Source organism: Larus michahellis, chromosome Z (assembly GCF_964199755.1).
Source record: "Larus michahellis chromosome Z, bLarMic1.1, whole genome shotgun sequence".
Lineage (NCBI taxonomy): Eukaryota > Metazoa > Chordata > Aves > Charadriiformes > Laridae > Larus > Larus michahellis.
In genome coordinates this window covers 65,273,990-65,291,842 of record NC_133930.1, presented here as the reverse complement: position 1 = coordinate 65,291,842, position 17,853 = coordinate 65,273,990, and the positions used below count along the sequence as shown (strand labels likewise).

The 17,853-nt window shown below is 38.9% G+C and overlaps 1 protein-coding gene across 1 annotated transcript in view; it reads right to left on the bottom strand.

The window, feature by feature from the left end:
• The window catches only part of KCNN2 (potassium calcium-activated channel subfamily N member 2), a 77,443-nt gene that overhangs the window by 39,688 nt on the left and 19,902 nt on the right, over positions 1-17,853 (bottom strand). The window contains exon 5 of the mRNA XM_074569589.1: positions 15,724-16,142. Within this exon, the coding sequence (XP_074425690.1) occupies positions 15,724-16,142 (419 nt within the window). The remainder of the gene's footprint in view (positions 1-15,723; positions 16,143-17,853) is intronic.

Below are 17,853 nucleotides of genomic sequence, written 5' to 3'. Positions count from 1 at the left end.
CACAAAGCAGTAACAGTAAATATAATTCTCTGCATGAAACAGACACAAAGAGCTTAGGTGACTTTGTTCAAGGTCACAACAGAACTGTAGGATGGATTCTCTATTTCATGCTTTAACAAATAGAACATCTTCTATATCATTAAATAACGGCATTTTCCACTAAAAATATCAACTTTTTAATACTTTTGTGAATTTATAAGTTATTTTTATACATTTAGTATACTTCTTTTGGCATACTAAAACCTTCACTTCAATGTTATATACTACCAACACTACTGCCTGTTACCTGAATAACAGCAAAGCATTAGGGTTGATCTTATTAAAACCATATTAACATTATTACAATGTAAATTTTTATTTTCCTTTGAAATAAAGTGAAAATGAACTGACAGAATGTGTAGATCTTGGTGCAGATTGTTGTGTCTCCAGCAGACGCTGGAACGTCAGGCCACAGCATCTGCTTCTTGGCCAATTACCCGTGCTACATCTCATTTTCCAAAAATCCAGAGAAATCATACTCCTTGCCATCAGAAATACAATCACTGAAGGACAACAGTGTCCTGCTGCAGTACACTGATTGCGTCAGCAGGTCTTCTGCCTCCCAGCACACAAAGCACAAGGAAGGCAACCGATGCGACCTGCTTGCAAGCAGATTCAACTGTTTGAGCAAATACCACTCTAAAAGCAGTATTATCAAGAATTATCACAGACAACTTTTGTTAAACACTGGCAGACTTGGAAAAGGAAGAAAATTAATGCTGCAAGTATTACTGAGAGCTGACAAGTGCCTTTGGTGTTAAATTAACTAGATGTAACATATAATTTGCTTTTGAATACCTAGGAAAGAATCTACTGCGAAAGACTGCAATTTAACAGCAAAGTTTAAACAGTTGAGGTTACAAATTTAGAAGCTCATTAGTCTGAAGGTGTATGATGATTTTCTGAAAAGATGAATGATTAAAAACAAAGTCAAAAGGAAAAGACATTTGGGCATGAATACTTGATCTGAAATCAATTCCATTTCAGGCAATCTTTTTTTTCATGCAATTTCAGATTGCAGGAAACTTTGCAGGTTACATCTACTGTATTCTTTAAAGTACAAAATAACATAAGAGATCACTATTAACTCAAGGAATCAGAACATCAAGTATCTTCTTTCTGACACTCAGTGAAGAGATAAATCATTTCTATTAGAAGACTATTACTTAATGTAAATCATTTGCAAGGTCATCTCCCACATATGCTATTGCATGTCCAGAAATATGACAGTAAAGTCAGAAAGGAAAACATTCTGGACAATTCTCAGGTCAAGCCAATTAAACTAAGTGTCTACACAACAGATAAATTCAGGTTATTAAATAACAACAAAGAACACAGTGGCTGAAGAAGACAGGACAAAGATTAACGTCATCCCTCTGTAACTACCAAAAGCAAGCCTGAAGCAGCGAACTGATGGTGCACTTGACAAACAGTTGCACCTGCACCACAGTAAACTTCACATTCTCGTATCACCACCTCACTGCAAACCCAGCAGATGGTCTACAATATTTTATAAACCCATGTTTTAAGTTTCCCCCTCAGATGTACCGAATTCAAAATAAAGCTATTGACATTTCTGATGATACTCTTCTCCAGAGCTGGACCAACAGAGCAGCTTCTCCCCTTTAGATCGCATGCCCTATATCCATCTTATACCTACTAGAGCAATGGCAGCAGAAGAAAACAAGCCAAAAAAGGAAAACTCGCTCAGCTAAAGTCCTCCTCTCCCCTCAATCAACATCAAGCTGCAATGGGACTAAAATATTTTCTTCTTCAAATTCTTCTGTTTAACACACAGGCAGCTAGGCCAACAATGTCTTTTGTCTCCTTGCTGTTTTGTTTCATTTCAAAAACATCCAGACAGCATGAGACAGCTCAAATGCAGCAAACTAAGGGCAGAAAAAGCATACTGGCTCATAGTCCTTTTTGCAAACAAAGACAAGGTACTTCAGCTACATTTTTAAATATTATTATTTCTTGTGTTCATGAAAAAGATCATAAAGATAATAATCAGGCACCATTTAAGTCTTAAGAAAAATGACCCTTCCATATCACAGGACTGTTAACTGATAGATAGTTCAGCACCAGTTATTCTGCAGTACCCATTCCTGAACATAGATTTTCATGGCTCAAGCTGAGTTATCGTACGAGACCATGAGATCACCAGGTCACAGCTTGAACCTGCAGAGGTTTTGACAGCTGAACCCCAAATTTTCAAAGATTTTTAGTCACATCTCTACCTAACTGTTTTCACTACTGTGCAATGACCATGAGCATATTACTTTGAAACTGTCCTTTGTATCTTTGTGGGTCTGCTGTTGATCCTAGGAAAGAAACACCCAACCAAAGATACAAGGCTGAAATAAAATGGAAGTTCAGCTACTCTGCTCAAGCAGCAAGATGCCAATGTTCAATTTTCTACAAATGAAGAACATGTTACAAAACGGATATGCATAAGCCAGCACCTAAAGCAATCACTAGATTTTACTCTAAGTAGAAGGAACTACACCTCCTCTGCTTGAGAGGGACAGTTAGTAGCCCAAGGACTCAGGAGGTAAAATGCCAATGTGGAAAGGTATAAAGTCCTAAAGTTAAAAAACAGAAGGCTGGTTGGTCTGTCTGGGGCCAGGGAGGATCATCCGTCCATCACTGCCAGCAGTGCAGCAAGAGGTGGAAACACAGCAGCACAAAGGACTGTCCCTGGCAGCGGTGGAGGCCAGACCTTCACTGCCTAGCTCGTGCCTGCCTGCCCAGCAAAGGCTCTTTTGGCGTCTTAGTGGAGTGGTGAATGTCCTAATGTTTAGCCTGGTTGTTCACTAAATTCCAGCTAGCTTTTGGGTGCATTTGTAAGGAATAATTGCTCTGCACTTTCAGGCTGTTCATGCCCTGCTTTCAGAGTCTCTTTGCACCTGATGAAGATGCCCAAATGATCTGCCCCAGAAGTGGGCTCACAGTGTTATAGGCAAGGAAATTAAAGCAGAGCTGTAGGAAGTGAAAACGTCCTAGGTTGCAGAGATGGCTCTAGAAAAGCTAGTTTTTGGTATCCTAATCTTCTTACACAAAATCCTGATCTTTGGAAGAGTATGTTCATTTATTCAGCCCATGCAACTCTCAATTCCTATGTTTTTAAAATCTTTCTGCTTTGTACTCCCAAGTTGCCTACAACTCAAAATATTTTTAGCACAGCTTATCCAATGAGACAAAACAAATGCTATGTAACTACATTTGTATCTACTCAAGTTTATGATTATTAAGAATAGCCTTTAACATGATTACGGCCTGCTTTATTATGTCATCATAACAAAATAAGCACGGGTGAACAACACATCATTGCACTCCTAAGACTGGGACACAATCTTGCAGTCCTGGCATACCCACAATATGAATCCCATTCAGTTTAAATTAAGTGAATCATTTGTTTACACTTCTAGGTGATCATGATTATCACAGAAGACTACATTAACATTAATATTAATAAAACCCCTCTGTCCTACAGATACATCTTTTATCATTCTGTCATTTCTTGTTTATGTATTACAATATGTTTTATTGTTTCAAAGATAGCATACACTGATTTTTACTGCTATTTTCACCTTCTGCAAGTAAATAGTAGTCTTCTGCAAGTCAAAATTATTTGTAAATATTTAGTGAATTAATGACATAAACAAATCTTTAAAAACAACAACAAAAAACCAAAACAGCTGTTTTATTTGTAGTTATTGCCAGACATCCTTCTCCCTTTCTGTTTCTCTCATACACAAATGCGCAGTGAGAAAGATATTCCAAGGTGATGGTAAAATGGCTTTTCATGCACATTGATGCCAGTAACAGTGGTTGCAGATTTTTTTTATTTACTTTTTTTTGCTATGCATCCCTATTTCCTAGCTTCACAGAACCTATTTTCAGACCTGTACTCAGTTCCTTGAAATTGATACTTAAGTTTGCACCCAAGGCTCATCCCAACAACTTGGCATGATTTGCATGATTACAGTCAGGATGCAATCATATTAGCTCCATTATGGAACGCCTGGAAGTCAACGCAAGTCCACTGGCTTCTGCAGATTTTGCACCAGGTTCCAAACCAGGCTATAGCCCCATGACAGTGACACTACCTATTATTCTTTCTGCTCTCATCCTGTTCAGGTAGCTGCTACTCTGGGACATCTGGAATGTTTTTTACCTTCATTGCATCTTCCCAGTGATCAGGGACTGGTCTCTTTTGCTGTCACGCTTGGCATCAGAAGATAGACTTAAGCACTGCGTCACAGACAGAGACCCCAGTTTAGTGCCAGGCTGTTCCAACTCACCCTGATGCACGTTTGCAGCATAGCGCTGTGCACAGTGCTTGCACACACCTAACGGCAGTACAGCTGACTGACCCTACTAGACAGCAGATTTCAAGGTCCCACCACTAGACTGACATGAACATAGCTTCCCCTCTGCAAGTGAGACTACAGAGTCTCTCACCTCAGCCTTCTCCACTTGGGGCAGTGACTCTCTGCAGGGTAAACAAGCCATCTAGCAGGGCATTACTCCTGCCTGGGCAGTGCTCTCGGCACAAGCCGTCAGCAGAGCCAGCATTAATCAAAACTGAACAGTTCCTCTCAAACTGCTACATCAACACACATGAAAGCCTTCACCTTCATCTGAACATCACCGGTTTTCAGAAGAGTTTAGATCCCCTTTTTTCTCACTAGAAATTATTACATTTATTAGTACTCCAATATCATATATATACATATAAGTGTTATTCTTGGATACCACTGTGCTAAGCAGTGTGCAAACAGAGAACAAAGACAGCCCCTGACCCAGAAGCCTGCAACTTAAACAATCCAAGATACTTGTCCAATTCACATTGCATTGATGGATTCAGTTTTCCTTTAAGCATACTTCAACTCAGTGAATGACTCTCGTGGAAACCCATAGGAATTTTGCCAATGCATTTCATTTAACACAGAACAAGGCTAAGAAAGAAATATTGGATAACATTCTGTTTTAGAGAAAAATAACTGCAAGTCGATTCATGTTCTATTTTCCAATTCAGGAATGTTCTTGATTTATCAGCCTACAAGCTCTGGACTAGTACATCATCACTGGTTTTGGAAGCATGAGTGTAGGTGATAACACACACCAGCACTTGCAGAGCTAAAAGATTAAGAAAGTAAGTCACATATCATGGCCCTATCTCCAAAATTCATTGTTAGTGAGCACTACACATCTGAGAACACTGAGATCCCAGGAAAACATACACACCCCACTGATAATGATGGGGGGGAAAAGAGAACAAGCTTCTTTTAAAAAACAAATAATAACGCATTCCTTCTGATTTAGCTACCCGAATATAAACATCTAAAACATACCAAAAAATGTTAGAATGTAGGGTATTTTTATAAAAATATATAAAATAAATGAGTATAAATAAAAGTGAAAAAGGTGTCTGGATTTCAGTCCAGAAATACCGATGGAACCTTTACAGAAATACTAGTATCAGGATACTAGTATTCCTAGTGTGTGAAACAGTGTGAATTCCTGGTTTGGGCCAAAATTAGGGAAGAGCCTTGTCACTTGCAACGAATTTAGAAGGCAAAATGTCATTCCCTCTATTACTTTGTAACTTTTCCTTTGACGAAAAATCTTTTTTTTTTTTAAATATAAACAGATTTTAAAAAGAAATGCTAAGGGTAAGTCCCTTGCAACAGAAAGCAAGTGAACAGATGCAACCTTTGGTCTGACTCTTCAGAGAGAGCTGCATGTGACCAGCACGCCCATCTCACAGACTGACCCAGGGGTGTCACGTCAAGGTAAACCTCACTAATCCCTGCCGCACACATCACTCTGGTTTGGTAGTGCCTGTTTTCTGCCGCATTAATTACTTACAGTCAGGAATACAGATCAGGTTACGCAGGTAGAGCCGTGCCCTTTTCCATTCCCACTGAGAGAAGGAAGCTGCCATTTCTAACCTCTTCACACACACAATAACATAGGATCATAGAACAGTTAAGAGCTGGAAGGGACCTTAAAGATCATCTAGTTCCAACCTCCCCTGCCCTGGGCAGGGACACCTCCCACTAGACCAGGCTGCTCAAAGCCCCATCCAGCCTGGCCTTGAACACTTCCAGGGATGGGGCATCCACAACTTCCCTGGGCGGCCTGTTCCAGTGTTCCTCACAGTAAATATTTTCTTCTTAATATCTAATCTAAATCTCCCCTCTTTCAGTTTAAGACTGTTACCCCTCACTCTACCACTACACTCCCTGATAAAGAGTCCCTCCCCATCTCTCCTGTAGGTCCCCTTCAGGTACTGGAAGGCGACTATAAAGTCTCCCCAGAGCCTTCTCTTCTCCAGGCCGAACAACCCAAACTCTCTCAGCTTCTCTTCAGCCCTCTGATCATCTTCACCACCCTCCTCTGGACTCACTCTAACAGGTCCATATACTTCTTATGCTGGGGGCTCCAGAGCTGCATGCAGTACTCCAGGTGGGGTTTCATAAGAACAGTGCAGAGGAGCAGAACCACCTCCTTCAACCTGCTGGCCACGCTTCTTTTGATGCAGCCCAGAATATGGTTCACTTTTCTGGGCTGCAAGCGCCCATTGCCGGCTCACGTTGAGCTTCTCATCAACCAACAGCCCCAAATCCTTCTCCCCAGGGCTGCTCTCAAGCCATTCTCCACCTAACCTGTATTTGTGCTTGGGATTGCCATGACCCAGGTGCAGGACCTTGCACTTGGCCTGGTTGAACTTCATGAGGTTCGCACAGGCCCACCTCTCAAGCCTGTCCATGTCCCTCTGGACGGCATCCCTTCCCTCCAGCGTGTCACAGCATAGTGTCATCAGGAAACTTGCTGAGGGTGCACTCAATCCCACTGTCCTCATCAACAAAGATTTTAAACAGTACTGATCCCAGTCCCGACCCCTGAGGAACGCCACTCATCACTGGTCTCCACTTGGACATCAAGCCATAGACCACAATTCTTTGAGTGCGACCATCCAGCCAATTCCTTATCCACTGAGTGATGCATTTGTCAAATCCATGTCTCTCCAATTTAGAGCTGTTGCGTGGGACAATGTCAAATGCTTTTCACAAATCCAGTTAGATGATATCAGTTGTTCTTCCCTTATCCACCAATGCTGTAACCCTGTCGTAGAAGACCACCAAATTTGTCACGCACAGTTTGCCCTTAGTGAAGCCATACTTGCTGTCACCGATCACCTCCTTATTTTCCATGTGCCTTAGCATAGTTTCCAGAAGGATCTGCTCCATGACCTTGCCAGACACAGAGGTGAGATTGACCGGCCTGTAGTTCCCTGGGTCTCACTTTTTTATACCTCAATATAATACAGTATATCTCAATAATATTCCAGAAGGGCTGGCGATGGGACCTTTCCACTCACTGGTCATTGGTCTGCAGCATGACACAAAATTAGGGCTCTCTGTAACTGCCATTAAACTTTTTTGCAGGTTTAATATCAAACGTTTCCATAGGGATTATGGGTTTGTGTACATAACTGAGCTGTACTGAAGGAAACATTGATGGGAATCCTTTAAATACGCAATTTTAATATAAGGCTTTTTCAGCTCTGCATAAACAAAGCAGCACCATATAACCTGGTAAAAACTAAAGTAATCTGTAAACATGTAATGCTATGGGAACTTCTGGTAGTAAAGATTTGCCTGGAAAACTTTATACATGTTATATACAAATGTTATGCTTTATATACATGCTAACTGTACGGGGATCTAGCACAGCTATATCCCTAAGCAGATCTAAGCATAGGCTGAACACTGATGCCTCTGCAATACTTATTACTGACTTCCTGCAAGTCACTTACCATCTCAAGAATAGCTGTAGCTATTCTGTAGGCAAAAAACTACCCAAACAAAAAAAATCTGAATGCATTGGGACAACAAATTAAAAGGGGGAGGAGCACAGAAAAGGAAAATAAAGAACATATAAAATATTTTAAAAGCACCTTCTGGTGTTTCCCTCCATGTAACCAGTAATTTATTTAAATTGTGTATTTCCCTTCACACCGTCTACTGTAACTGACCTTATAGACTTGAATTTTTATGACTGAATTGTAAATTACCAATAAAAGGAATTCTTTAATGTCTAAGGTCATATCACCCATTTATTGGAACTGAATGACAACTATGATCCAAACGCCTCACTGTGGCCTGATATCAGATCAAGAAGAAAAAGAAAAACAGTAGTAAAGCCTAAATCCCCATTTCGGGGCACATTTTTCAACTACATTAAGCTACTGGAGTAACAAGTTATATTTTGAAGTGGTAAGAAATTTATTTCTGCTTCAGTATGGTCATATTTTCTAAGGACTGCTTTTAAGGTATTATGGTAAATAGTTTTGACTCCTTTTGAAGCAAAATATTGTGAACAGTTTAAGGTGTTGGTTAAAATGGGGAGGAAAAGAAATTAACTATCACATTTAAAAATGCAAGGACCAGAGGATGTATCTTTGGATCCAGTAATGAAATAATGATAAAAAAAAATTCAATAAATTGCTCTCTTATCTGAAAGAATTTGGAGTGGGTGCAACCATTCTTGCTGAACAGAAGAAAGATCATTCCCTGAATTATGTTTTACAGATTCAAGATTAATGAAGAAAAAAAAAAAAGAGGACATTTTGTCCTTGAAAGCAGGTAAGTGCTCCTTTGTAGGTATTCTCATTCTCTTCTGACTTTTGCGTTTCTTTGTTCACGATTCTTCTAAGACCTTGGAACTATACATGAGCTTTTCCACTTCATTCTGTTCTCATACAACTGTTGTATGTATAAATCCTTTGTAAATAAAAGAGAATTTAACCTAAAAAAAAGTTTTCCTGCTCTAGTTAGGTGACCCTGAAAAACAGATATAACATCTTTTTTAGGTAAGCAAGATTTTTTTGTGCTTGTTTTTTAACTTTTTGTCTTTTGCACTCCCTTCCCCCAAGTTGGGTCTGCTATTTTTGGACTAGAGAAACACCAATCTATCTTGGCTTGATAAATTTTTGTGATGGGATGACTGAGTTACTGCACCAGTTATTGTTACTTTCCATAGCTATAAGGCTAATTCTATAAATCCAAACAAATGGAATAATATGTTCTTAGTTGTATTCCCCAAATTCTTTTGCTAAGAATACACAAACAGATTGTTCCAAAGGGAAGGAAAGTATGAATTTGAAAGAACAGTGATCAAACTCTACATGCATTAGAATAGGTGCCTCTACTTCCTCCATTAAGTGAAGATAAACTGTTTTGTCACCAAGCAGCTGAAGAACACATCATTTAGCTATTAATCCTTCAGAATACACCTAGCAAACCAATTTTTTATTTGGATCAGTTGTTCTTTTTTGGATCTAGGTTATGTATATCAGACATTCACTGACGTACTTCTGTGATAGACTCGCTTGTTGCCTTCATTGTTTGATAACACAATATAATCTGATGTCTATTGGTAACATCTGAAACTAAAATGCAATCAGTTACATCTGTTTTAGTTAGGAGTTGCTTTGAGATGTAAATATTATAAAAAAGTAACCTAACATTTACAGCTAATCAGTCAGCAAAACCTCAGTCTGCAAAACCAGGAATTAAGACTAGGAGGCAGAGAATCATTCATTCATAGCACAGATTCAAGTCAAGATGATGATGGGTCGTCTTTGATCACTGTTGTGTTGAATATTTAACAGTTAACTTTTGCCACCGCTGGAGCAACCCGACTGCAAGTAGCACATTTTAGTTTCAGTGAGCCAAGAGAAGGTAAAGAACTGTGATAAACAGCCAGCACTGTCAATACACAAACATTATTTGATCTGTTGACAGTAATTAAGCATTTTAGCTAGAAAAAATAAAAATGATACGTCGTTGCTTCTGAGCTTTTGGGGCTAAAAATAGGTTTAAAACTAAATACCCAAACCTTGTTTGTTGGTTGGTTGTTTTTTTTTTCCTAAACTACTAGCAAGAATTTTCACACTGGCACTGCGGAGATTGCCAAAGGCAATTTCCAGCGTGTGGCCTTGGGATTACACGTGCAGTGTACAACCTCAGATAACGTCCTCAAACCAACCAAAAAAGTCAGACACATACTGCAAGGAATTTAGGTAGCTAAGAAACATTTTTTCCTGCATGAATTACAGCTGCAAGTCTCGGTGCATCCCCATGCTTGTATCAAATGAATCCTTAATATTTGCCTAGCAGTCGTCATGTGTGAGCTGCTTACTGAAAGCTTTGTGGTGGGATCATATTTACAAGAATTAAGACAGATATTTATTTATCTGTAGAAAACAGGAATGAGCCAAGAGCAGAAATGGATTTCACCTTCATGCACTGACAGTATTTTTTTATCTCTTTGGTTTTGCTTTTTTTAAAGCAAGGAAAGAATACTGAGCAGAAACTGATGTGAGGAAGAAATGCTGACTAAACAAACCGCTCAATCTGAACTGACTTCATTGGCAGAAGTTAGAGAGAGGTACAAACAGAACCAAGAATGGTGCCAAAAAATGTGCTCTCTGGGGAAGCAGAAAATCCACTCCTGTTCTCAGTCCTGCTGCTGTAAATCCCCAGTAACTCTGGGCATGTGATATGACCTGTTCTGGACATACAACAGTGTAATGTGGGCACATGTGGCTCATGTTGCCCTGATACATGGGCATGTTATAGCCATGTGTGCATTCATAAGGCAAGGTTCTTTCTTCCTTTCCACAGAAAAAATAAAAGATCAACAAGAGCGACTACCTTCTCCATAAGCTAGAAAAGCAGCACACTTACAGCAGAGACAGGTCTTCTCCAGAAGAGCGAAGGAAATTTGTCAGACTTTTCAATGACATAATGCCATACATATTAACTTTTTTTTTTCCCAGAAACCAAATATTTCTATTTTAACTGCTGTCAACAACTGATGACCACGTACAGAGCTATTTCAGCAACAAGATCAGTATGGGAGACTGCAAAAAAGTAATTTGCTTACAGGGCTCATAATTCATATATGAAAGTAACATATTCATAAGCATTCTAGATTGTGTGCCTCAGAGATGTTATAAAGACAAACATCTATTGAGTTAGACCTAATAAAAAATTTAGATTTTCATTATGAAGCCCACATATGACAAACAGCAATATACTGATGCTGGCAATGAAAAGGCAGATATTAAAATGTATGTAGTGTAATCTCCCCCTCAAAAAAGACATTAAAACCTGAGCAATAAAAAAAGCAAGAGTTTTTGGCATTATGTATACAGCAACACCTCCATGCTTTCCCCATCTTTTCCTCCCAAACTCCCTCAGCCAGATTACTCTGCAGTCCTGGCAACCCATTTATACTCAGCTAGCTGTCCACCATCATCATCTGTACCACATTCTGCCCTCGTGGATGACCTTAAACTGCAATCCTGGAAAATATGTTGCTCACCCACCCAAAGTGTCACTTGCTATAATTAGCATTCTGGGAGCCAACAATACAGCCATTAAGGCACTGAGAAAGACACATGTCCTGCCTTAGTTCAGTGTATATCAAGTGATCAGTCAAATGACCATCAAAGCAGTGAAGTCTTTATTCACATGGTGAATTTGCCTGCCTCAACCCATAACCTGTCTACAGCGTTTTTCTTACGGAGATGGATAATGACGCTTTTTCATGGTACATTCCTCTCTATGAAAGGCGGTGCTTCCAAATCTTCCTTCCCATTCCCAGGACAGCCTTCAATGAGAAAAATCTGACTCCAAATAGAACTACAGTCTCAAAATCAGGCTGTCATTCAGCAGCAACAGCTTTTGCTGGGCACCCACAATTTCACAGTAAGGACACTGCCTACTGCAACTTCTCCCTTCACTGAGGACACGGAATAGCGTGAGACTGTTTCATCCCCATTTCCAGATTTTAATATTTCTATTAAATCTCATCATCGTCATCTTGTTCCAATTTGGATGGCCAGCTAACTGATTTAATACACTGAAGATACACTAAAACCACTAGTGCAAAGCTTTATGTAAAACTACTATATAACATAAATTAAAGAGCTTGGTGCTAGAATGATGCTGAGAACCATTTAACACCACCAAATTTCATTCAGGTAAATGCCCCCTCATCAAAACAAAGCCACCAGAATGCTGCCTGATTCCTCATTTCTGTTAAATGTATCAAAATTTGTCAGGATTTCATGTATAGTGTCAAGCAGAATAACAAATAATCCTTCTAATGATAACATTTATTTTCAGGATCATTTTGTGTGCATAAAACAGTCTATTCCAACAAACAAATTCCCTCTAGTTAAAACTGAGAAAAAAAACCCGCTTTTAACTACCAAAAAAATCGAAGCCCTTAAGATCTCAGGAGACATCTTCTGAGGTCTACAACCTCTACACAGCAGAGAATGGATTCGGCAAGCCATATTTGTCCTTTGCCATGACAAATGGCTATTGTATCTGTCTCCAGCTATACAAGAAGGGATGGTTAGCTTCAGATGGCAGAATGTTAAGAGCACGCTGATGCATGGGGTTTTGGGGTTTTCTTATGACAGCTTTTTTTTAGAAAGGTACTTCTCTATGGGCTATGCATCTACAGGTTTTTGATGGGCTAATTAATAACTGGAATCTAGAGCCAGTTATCATTCATTTGGCAAAATACTTATATATTCCCCCAAGGGTAAATCTGAAGCAAAACACGCAAAATTGGCTGTGCAGCTAGCATGAATGACAAAAATATCTAATTCCCAAAGCCAAAATTTTAGTGGCTTTGAAACATAAAATTAACAATTTTGTTAAATGTGAAGGAACATAATCTTGCACTGGACTCCACTGACCGAAGGCAATTACGCTAAAGACATATTAATCTGCTAGTCACTTTGATATTTAACTTGCTTTTAGTTGTGTTTTGTTTCAGTTTTAGAGGAGTCAGTGGCTATCCAGCCTACTGTCCAAACCATTAGCGTCATATTAAGGACTGCAACTGCAAATTAAAGCTGTGGAAAATCCACTACTAGTTTAGCAAACAGTTGAAGAAGATTCAGCCTTGTTTGCAACCCTGAGATCAGTGTGCCAACCAAACCATCCCAGGTTGAGCGACGCAGGACTAACTTCTCTTCTAATGCTGGGGAAAACTGCACTTTTAGAAGACTCTAGTGTCTGCATTTGTGAAAATACGTACTTTACAGCCAGCTAGGCTGTGTGGGATTCAAGGTCTGAGTGTTTTCAAGCCTTACCAGATGCAGGGATGAGGAGGAGTGAGGCCCGGGCACTTGACCCAGGCTGGCCAACAGGATTATTTCGTACCATGGACGTCACATTCGATATAAATTAGAAAGTTTGCTGCGTAGTTTCTCTCTCTTGATGGCGGTGATCCAGAGAAACTCCTTGCCCCAGTGCCAGACCCCTGAGCCCTTCCCTTCCTTCCGAAGCCGTTGCGCTCGCAGTGTCCGACATTTGCTGTCCCCTGCTGGGAGTGCACAGCTTCCTACTGATAGAATGGGCTGAGTATAATTCTTGTATATCCTATATTAGTATTGGGATCAAAACTGGTTCTTTACTGTTCTTGTTAATTATTAGTCTTATCCTATTAAATCTGTTTATATTTCAACCCTCATGTTTCCTTGTTTTCCCTGGTTCCCCTTCCAGGGTGGGGAGGGGTCATCAGGTGATAGAATAATTGCCTAAACAACAATAAATTGTTATGGGTTTTCTCAAACCGTAACACCAGCAAATAAACTTCTTCCCAGGATCACAGTGATGCAGAGGTGCCTCGGTTTCTAAAAAGACATAAAAACTCACAAAATCAAAACTTTGTGATAGTGTTGTCTTCACTCTCTCTGATTGGAAATTGTGTGAGGTAGTCTTTGCTTCTTTTACTTTTAGTATTACTTACACACTACACATTTCTTGCCGTGCCATCTTTATACCAACAAATAAATATGTTTTACAAACGTGTATCAGATGGTAGTTAATATTTTTCAGTAATTTTCACTGTGAGAGGCACAAGTTTTATAAGCTTATTTTAAATGTGCACCTATTAAAAAGTTTGTAACTTAATGACTATTTAATGCTACTTTTTAGTAACCATAATACTACAGATTATTAATCAGTGATATGTAAAACAGTGACGGCAGTGGATGCTGAGGTTACTCAGAGACACTTCACAAGTGACAATTTGGGAAATGCCTGAGTAGATGCTCAAGAATTCCTGAGCAGTAATTCTGTTCAAAGAAAACTGGTGAGGATAGAGGTGAAGAATGTGAAACAAAGAGGAGAGGCTTTGCAGAAGTCAGTTACATCTGAAATAAAACCATGCTTATTAAAATACAACTATTATACATTGAGTTGGTATTTAGGGTGCTCTGCCTGCTTCCGCTACGGAGAATATTTTGAAACTATAACATGTTTCTGTTAACATGGCATTTTCTGTTAACATGGCAGTTATGTCACTGTTAACATGGCATTTTCAGAACATTCTTAAATGATTAGTCTTTCCATAACCTGAGGAAACCACATTGACACAAAGCATTTACTGTAACAAACTACGTTCCACAATTCTGTCAATTTTAACAATAAGAACTACAACGTCAACACGATCTCTACACACAGTTTATCAGATCAGCTATTTTACTTTGTACGAAATTGAGAAGTAATGCAAGGAGTAACTTCCAAAAGTAACATAACCATAACAGTTGGCATGCAATTTAGCTGCTGATTTAAATCAGCTAGCTGTCACAAATAACTCCCCTAAACTGCTTATAAAACGGGCAGACATGGAAAGGAAGATGAAAAACAAAACAGTCAACAACTAGCAGCAGAAATGCCTTAAATATGTTGAAGAACTTCCAGCTTAAGTGAGGAGAATTTCATTCCAGGATCTAGGAGCTCTCCCAGGCAATAAATCTTTCATAGAGAATCATCCTAATTGTCTCCTTAGAGTTAACCTATTGCACATTCCTAAGCAATCCTGTCCAATCAGAAGCTCATTTCTTTTTTGTTAAAACTATGTTTGAGAAATTAAATTTCAAGCTGTCAGCACTGATAGCCATTTATTCTGCACCTACACTCGAGTCTGTGGGAGGAGGAGGTTGGAAAACTGGCTGAAATGAATGAAAGCCTGCCTCTCAAATGCACTTTTTCTGGTTTTTAGCAGAAGAAAAAAGAATTATATTACTGTAATTGCTCTGTCTGTTCCCCTTCTTTGATCTTGCCAACTCCTCAATAATATTTTGCACTCCCTTTTTTTTACAGCACAATAAAACTCAAATTAAAAAAAAAAAAAACCACAACATTTTTCATTGGAATTTTACATAGCTATTTTATCTATCTTAACCTGAATAAATTTAACTTGCAAACAAAATAAATGAAAGCTGATACCAATGCAGAATATCAACAATTATTCTTAAAGACATTTTATGGTGCCTCTCCACCATGTTTTAGCGAACATACCTAAACTTGTATCAAAACACTGAAATCAAATTGCAGTGCTACAGCAAACAGCGTGGCACAGACCTCTCTGCAGAAGTCCTTCAGATTAAAAGGCAAACCATTCCTGACAATCTGTGATACAGAATACAACGCAATCAACACTCAAAATATCAAGGACCTGGAAGCTCCATTCCATTAAATATTTAGGTCCTCTGGATCCAAAACTGAAGAGGCAAAACAAGAGAGAAAAATAGAAAGACAGACAGAAAGAACTAAACAAACAGAACAACCTTACCTTTCACAAGCTCGGACAGTCCATGCAGCAATTATCCATAATGAGATACTAAAAACCAACAGTACAGTTCCTGGACATATTGTCATTAGAGTCTTCATAACAAAACGGGTATTGAAGTTTATCTTATTTAATGCTCCAATGCTTCTAGATGAGGCATCAGTGAAAAGTTTGCTATGCAAAAGCATAACTCTGGCAATAAGATATAGTCTTAAGAACATTGGTATAGATAAAATAATATCCACATCAGCTGTTGTTGTGGATGGAGCGTAAGAAAAGGCGAGCCGGGCTGTCCATGTGAATGTATAGTTCCCAGGTATGGGATGTATAGCACACACCAGTATTTCCAAGCAGATAAAGAAAATACGCTCATAAGTCATGGCTATTCTCCAGTCATCTGCTCCATTGTCCACCATGAACAACTGAAATAATAAAATATAAGGTTAACTTTAGTACATCATTAACACACCTTGTTATAATTCCATTTTAAAATACCATAGTTCTCAGAGCTGCCAATGACCACTAAAAAGAAAATGACATTACTACATCACTATGAAGTGAAACATAACTCTGGTTATGACAAAAATATTTTTTTTCATGCACTATTTTTAAAGCTGTATATGAAACTAAATTTTCACATATTTAATAAGAATTCCTCATATTTTCTGATCATTTCTGATAGAAAAAATCTCTGGATTAATTAAGCCTTGTCCCTTCAGAATCAATTGCTTACTCTAAATTCATAAAATTGTGAAAAATTTAAGAAAGTGTTTTCAGAATGGAAATCTAAATTACAAATTGAAAATACTTTCTAAGATGCAATGTTAAGCCTGCCCTACTGCATATTCATGCATCAGCCACGGAGATATTACAGCTTCTGTAGAACTATCCAAGCTTTCTTCAGGCTTCAAGCACCAATACAGACCAATGTAGGACGCAAAACCAGGTAAGGCACTGTACAAAGACTCAAAAAGATACCTCATGGTGAAAATCTAAAAAGCAAAGGCCAGCAAATATCAGAGTAGCCCAGGCAGGCAAATGATGTCCACTAGTGGTTGAAAATTAAATGCACGTGTTGGTTCGTGCACAATCAATGCCTTCAGTTTGCCACACAGGAATAAAGGTTACTAAAACGTTTTCACACTGTTTAGTAAATGATGTTCCTGATGACTTACTAAATAAATATTTAATCAAACAGTATTTGTCACTAGTAGAGAGTAGTGGTATGCAAGAAGTTGCAAATAGGCAACTTTTCAAAAAGGAACATAACCCAAAATGACAAAGAAGATACAACCTCAGTGACAGGAGGTTGTATCTTCTTTGTCATTTCATCTCATCACTTCAACTACACTTCAAATCTAAACAAGGCTGATCAGTAAACAGGTAAGAGGAAATAAAAGTACTCTTGAAGGATTTTTGAAATTATTCAAAAACAATGGCTGAGAAGGAAAAGTACACAAAAAATGCACTCCTCAATGCAAGAAAAGTATTTTCAGCATGCTACACATCATATACACAGCCAAAAACCCAACTACTCATCTGCATTGCTATTTGCCCCTTTCCATCTTTCAAGAGAATAAAAATAAAAGCCTGATCTCTCTTTGTATGTTTTTAGAGATTGAAAACACATGCTACATCCTCCTCCCAATGCATTCAGTTTGTCTTTCAGAAAATTCCTCCAGTCTTTTGTTTAGAAAAGTTACAACAACAAATTAACTTTATTGTAATTGAACTGATACTAAAAGAAATAAAGAAGTTAACCTTAGTAAGAAACAAAAGAAACAAATTTCTGTATGCATGGACCTGTTTTTCATCCCTTTGTATTTTTTCCCTCCATCTTACTGTATTGGGTGTCGGTGACAAGGTTTTAGTATTGGGTGGGCTGCAGCGGTGGTGTCTGCGAGAAGAGGTCAGGGGCTGCTCTGCAATGGCCCCCCGCAGGACGTAACTGAGCTCACCAGTGAAGCTGGTGGTCCTTTTGTGAAAGAATATTTAAGGGCAAAATGCTGCCTAGGCATTAAGGAGTGAGGGAAAAAGGGCGTGAGAAACAACCCTAGAAACGCTAAGGTCAGAGAAGAAGAAGGGGAAGGAGGGCCTCCAGGCACTGGAACAGGGATAACTCTGCAGCCCATG